Source organism: Rhinoderma darwinii, chromosome 5 (assembly GCF_050947455.1).
Source record: "Rhinoderma darwinii isolate aRhiDar2 chromosome 5, aRhiDar2.hap1, whole genome shotgun sequence".
NCBI classification, from domain to species: domain Eukaryota; kingdom Metazoa; phylum Chordata; class Amphibia; order Anura; family Rhinodermatidae; genus Rhinoderma; species Rhinoderma darwinii.
The window spans coordinates 48,815,539-48,821,538 of record NC_134691.1 but is presented as its reverse complement, the minus strand read 5'-3'; the positions used below and the strand labels follow the sequence as shown (position 1 = coordinate 48,821,538).

General features: G+C 38.9%; 1 protein-coding gene across 2 annotated transcripts in view; it reads right to left on the bottom strand.

Annotated features, from left to right (window-relative positions):
• Positions 1 to 331: 331 nt before the first annotated feature.
• Positions 332 to 6,000, bottom strand: part of CPQ (carboxypeptidase Q) — a 485,238-nt gene continuing 479,569 nt past the window's right edge. For both annotated transcript variants that reach the window (XM_075825935.1, XM_075825936.1), the window contains exon 8: positions 332 to 2,441. In XM_075825935.1, coding sequence (XP_075682050.1) covers positions 2,281 to 2,441 — 161 coding nt within the window. In that variant the 3' untranslated portion in view covers positions 332 to 2,280. The remainder of the gene's footprint in view (positions 2,442 to 6,000) is intronic.

Sequence of the window (6,000 nt, the reverse complement as noted above, 5' to 3'; positions counted from 1 at the left end):
ATATTTCCTAAAACGGGATCACTTTCTAGGATCCTGCAGTTCTCCTTTCTCTGCCTGCGGGTTTACTGTAATTTTTTGGAAACCTCCTCAGTCCCCCCAAAATGTAAAATAGTAATTTGAAGATGGGGAGGAGGGGGGTGCAGCTGCAGTATCTCTCCTTCAGAGTGTCTCTGTGACTGCAAGCTGCCAGAGGGGAGGGGAAGCAGCAAGGAAGAGACAACTTATTGGCTCAGAGCACACAGCACAGTTCTGACATCACACCAGGAAGAGCCCGCCCACTCAGTAACCAAGGAGAAAGAAAATTTTTTTTTTTTACAGAAACGAGCAGAAATTAATTGCAATTGAAATTATTTATTTAGAAAACAAATTAATAAAGCAGGTATTGACATTTATTTATAAGTAACTTTGCATTTTATTTTCTTAGGTCTTGGCTGCTTAATCACAATCTCTATTACTCTATTAGCCTCCGAAACCCGACTCTTGTCTCATTTCTGATGATGTCAAAGGCTCAGGCTATTGTTCCCTTCCTGTCTCTGTTCTTCCCCCATGCTTTACACAGAAGCTCTGCTTGTATAGATTATGTGTAGTGTATGGACACAATACCACTCTTTTACCACTGCCAAACACAAGTAAAAACCACTAAACCATCAGTGAGAAAGAAAATGATCACGTAATTGTAACACATAAACTTAGGCAATAGGTGAAACCTGGAGTTTATATTTAAAACGCATTTCCCACTAAAGTAAAAAAAAACAAACGCTTTCTTGAGTTGCTCCCTTCTGTCAATTGGGTAAAATTTACTCTTGTTTGTAATTGTTTTCGGGGAAAACTAACTGGAAACCAATATGGCCACCGTTACAGCTTCCATAGGGATTCAGCTCTCCCACAAAGAAATATAACTAAAAAAACAACTAGATAGATATTTTTTGGGAACTTCACAGATGTTGACTCAAGAACTTATATTTTAATACAGATTTTTTTATTTTATTATAGGGGTCAATGATTTTCAATTATTATTATTAATTTCTTCTGAACATTTTTGCAGGGGAAAAGTAGCATTACATTTGGCTATTGAAAAAAAATGGCCTCCCATAAAATACATATAAAACTCAAGTGTTCGCCAGAGTTAGAGCCACTGTTTGTTAGCGGCTCTTATATATCTATATATAAATAACAACGTATTAGAGGATTTTAGAAGCTGTATCTTTCGCTCAAACCCGAAGGACTGACGGCTTCGGTGACAGTGGGTCCTGCGTTTCTCTCACACGCATGATCCAGCTGTTATCGATCACATTTAAGTTCATGACTCAGATGTGATCGATAACAGGTTGATCCTGCGTGTGTGTTGACCCGCGGTCACTCAATCCGTCAGTTCCGCAGACCTGATGGATTTGGGTTTGAGCGCAAGATACAGCTTCTATGTAGCATGGATAAATAAAAGCTGTATCTCAAAAAGCTAAAAACATTTTTAATAAAACATAATTAAAAAGTTAGTTTTTAAAAAGTTTTCTAAAATCCTCTAATACGTTGCTCAAAAGTTTACATGGCCTTTAACTAGAGGGTCCCCAAGTGGGGTTCCCTCTATGCTGTCCACTTTAACAGGGGTTATGTTCTTGACTTTTCAGTTGGTGACCTAACTGTATTTGTTTTGCGGGTTATTGATACTTTATGTAATCATATTCATGTTAGATTATCTGTCTAACAGCACAAAGGTGCTAAGAAACAGAAAATAAGATTGCCACTGTTCCTTAACATTCTGGCTGCACTCCATTGTATATGCATTGCATTCGATAACAGGAGGTAATTTGTAAAACGTTGCGAGGTTCCATGCCCTAACCTGCAATCCTACACAATCTTAATGATTGAACGGCAGCAGAACAAAGATGGAAAAGAAGTATAAATAAAGAGTGTAGAAAATGATGATCGGCTGCAAGTTCACAGTAAGGTTTGACATAAAAATAGCCATCAAGTAAATTACTGCAAGCAGCAGAACCGGCCATTATAACACTAGAGTAATATAATAGGAGTAGACTTGATACTAATACAAAGCTTTTTAGGGAGATCCAATCGGATTGTACAATAAAGTAAAATCACAAACAGAAGAGAAATATAAACAGAATAAAATGACAGCTAGAGAGAAATCGAGAGAAATAATCACGTTTCATGTTATAACATCATTTATGCATTCAGCGATTATGCTCAGAACGTATAAGGCAGCAGCTGAGTGAATGTCTTCATGGTTCTCCAGGTCAGATCGCCCTTCACGTCTTTTCCTTCTCATTATCTTGGTAACATTTCCTCCAAGTCAGCAACTACGTAAGCGACCACAGTCCAGATCGCTGCACAGAGGTTCATCCAGATGGGGTTCTGGACTGTCATTGTGTCTCCTTCCGAATGATGGAACCAGAAATATTTACTCAGGTCATCAAGAAGACTGGCACCTAGGACATAGATTACACAGTGTCATTCTTTACAACTGCGGCACAAGCAGGTTCTACATACGTCACATATCTTGGAGAAAGGACATTTTTTACAATAATACCACGAAAGAAGCAGCCACGGTGTCCTGATAACAATTGCAGTCTTAGTACCCTCTTAACTATAGTCGCCAGAGTGCCACCATAACACTAGCAGCTACTGAGCCCTCATAACAGCGGCAGCTACAGTATCCCATAAAAAAACGAAATAGTCCCCCAAAAACAATGATAGCGACAGTGTCTACATAACAGTTGCAGCGTCAGTACCCACACAGCTATAGCGATTTGTTTTAACTGACTGTTCTGAATATTTTTTATATTTCTTGTACAATCCCCTCCATAGGTGATCAGATTTATAGCATGTACATCCAATAAAATGTCTGTCCACATGACCATGTTATCCTACATGTACAGTTCTGGGAACCTCCAGAAACATTACATATATTAGTATAATTGATATCAGTAGCTTTGTTAATAGGCCACATACTAAGCTGCGGACCTTAGGATTAACGTTTTAAAGGCTATGTACACTTCTGAAACCATTTGTATTGCTTCACTGCAGCTAATAGACAAAATGAAGCCACGTTACAAATAATCTTGATTAAAAATATCCTACCGTTTTGTGTCTACCACTCTAATGCAGACCTATGTGTCTCTATGGTTACAGACTACAAACAAACCCTGATCTTGCAGTCATACTCCTTTCTATCTGCCCCTTGCTTGTTGCTTACCTGCAGAGAGTAGAGAAGGAGGCAGATGGAATGGAGTAACACATGACTGAAGGATCTGTCTACACACACAGGGTTTGTTTGTAGTCTGTAAACAAGGAGACACATAGTCTGCATAGGAGCTGAATACACAAAACTGTAGGATCTTTGTGATCAGCATGTGGTCCGGCATTACGGGTGTGAAAGATGTCGAACAGGGCAGATCATCTGCCCCTCTTTATAGAAGGCATCACAGATGGCCTGGAACCCGAGGCTTGCATCCATTAAGAATCGTAATATTAATTGTGCAGCAGCATTATTAAGATATTGTATAACAATGTTATTTAGAGATGAGTGAATTTCCCAAAATTCGTTTTCGCTCCAATTCGGTCAAAACAGTGGGTGATTCGATCTGAATAAATTTGTTACAAATCAAGTGCCCCAATTGCCCTAAAAACTCTTGTCTGACTCTTTAAAGTCTCCTAGGACTGTATCCAAGTTAAATCCCTTTTCAGCTCTTTTTAACGCCAAGCCAGCATGTAATGTCATAGTAACAGCAACATATATGGGTAGAGGAAGGGATAACCGCAGTGCACTCTGGGAAGACTGCCTGCAAGGCAGTATGGGTAAGCCCTTCTAAGGTCATGTGATCATTTTTCTAGTCTATAAAATGGCGATTGCCGCGATTGGTGTGCAACAAACCCCAAAAGCTTCAGAATTCACCACATCTAAAACTTTTGGAAAATTCTGTCCGAACTCGATTAGTGTAGAATTGATTCGCTCATCTCTTTTTTTTAATAGATAATATCTATCTGTAACTGTATGGACGTGTTCGGTAGTTCAGACTTTTTCCGCTGAGGATTTGCTGCCGAGTTCACCCTTTACATTGCCATGTATACTGTAAATTGTTTCAGATATTCTGTGTGGAATCTGCACCAAAAATGCGACAAATCGAATATTTCCAAACATGGTCTTATTTCGCAATGTATTGTTATTTGGTTACCTGCTGTTTGGCACTTAGAATTAGCACTGTATGTTATGGTTATTTGCACGTTGTTTGACAGCACATCGTATGGGCAGTGGCGGCCACAGACTATATCGCGCAGGACACTATTCAACATAAGGCCAAGCCTGATCAAAAGTATTTGCAAAGTTGCTTTATTTTTAATTAGATGCATTGTTTGCAAAGCGTACAAACCCTTTACAGAGCATTTCCACCGTTATTATCCTGTGAACCACAAACCTCTATTTTCGCCCTGGGACTTAATAAAGAATAATCAAATATCAATTAGACAAACTCTTTTTCAATACTGAAAAGAGCCCTTTGAGGTTTCTCGATTGAATGATGTGTCCATTTAGAGTAAGTATAAAGTGTAGCCACCTCATATGGACATTCCATTGAGGCAAGACAAAGAATAAAAGATACAATTTCACAGACTATTTCTTCCCCTTTCGAAAACCTCAATTACTTACATTTCCCTTGCTTGCTCCGTGAGCTGAATTTACATTTTGATTTCTTTTCTGAGAGCTCCGCATCTGCACTCTCATCTTGCGATAATAATTACTTTGCCACCAATAGAAAATGTACAGTACCTTTAGTAAAGTGGCAGTTAATTAAACTTGAACACCCACTAGAAAGTTGAATGAATTATCTAGTAAAGGTCTTATGTAATATAATACTGACTGTAATCACAGTGGCTTAAAAGAAACTCATTTATATTGACCCTGATTGAAAAAAAAAAAAAAACTACATTTATTAAATAGGACGGCTTGAAATATATTTCTGTAAGAATAGGAAGATGAGGAAACTTTGTACAATGCAATGCAGAAGGGAATTAGATTGGAACTGTAGAAGCGCAAATAAAGAGAGCTCGGTAATGGGGTCGTGGGATAGAGGTTATTAAATACGGGTTATTAAAATGGTGACTTTTAGCAAAATGAAGAGTTTGTGGATAGATTTACATGCCAACAAAATAAATGAAAGGGTCAATGAAAGTGGATTACGCAGCTATATGATCTATGAAATGTGAGGAGCATATGTTTCTAATAGATCCCATATTCCCCTGAGGATGCGTATCTACATTGAAACATATCAAGGGGGCATTATTTTGTGGTTTTAACATTAGTAAAGCGGTCCTATGTACTGTTATATGGGGATGATCAGGAGGTGCATCCCAGTGATCAAATAGTTTACTACTATACAGCAAGACCTATAATTGCTATGGCTGAATTGCAGCATTTCTTACCTTATGGCAAATTGTTGGTATATTTAAACTATAGTTCTACCCACCACCTACTGGGCATAATTTCTTGTTTTATGGTTTAGAAATACGCACAGGCACCTATTAGGGCATACTAAAATAATGCCCTAATAGGCATTCAAATGAGAATGCCCTGGGGACCTTTGTTAGTTCCTTGGCTGTCTCCATGGTAAGGCCTGCCCCTGTGAATATGCCGCCGGGACCGCTGGCCATTATTTCAAGTGGGCCCCCTGCTTTTACAGTGTTGGATTGTAGAACTGAAGGGGTTAATTGTTGGGATCTGAGTTATCTCAGGATCTCGGCAGTTTTGGAAAGGTGTATTAGAGCTTCACTCCTGCCCGAAAGATCATCATGACGAATGTACGTCACAGTGTAGCAACTCACAGCCACCCGTGAAGTGCGTTTTCTTCATGAGTCGGGAACCAGATAAAGGGGTTATACAAGATTAGAAAATACGGTCTGCTTTTAATCCAAGGAACAGCTCCACTCTTGTTTATAGTCCGGCCTTTAGCTCATCTCCTATTATGGAATTGCAATTTGAGCGATTCCCCAAAG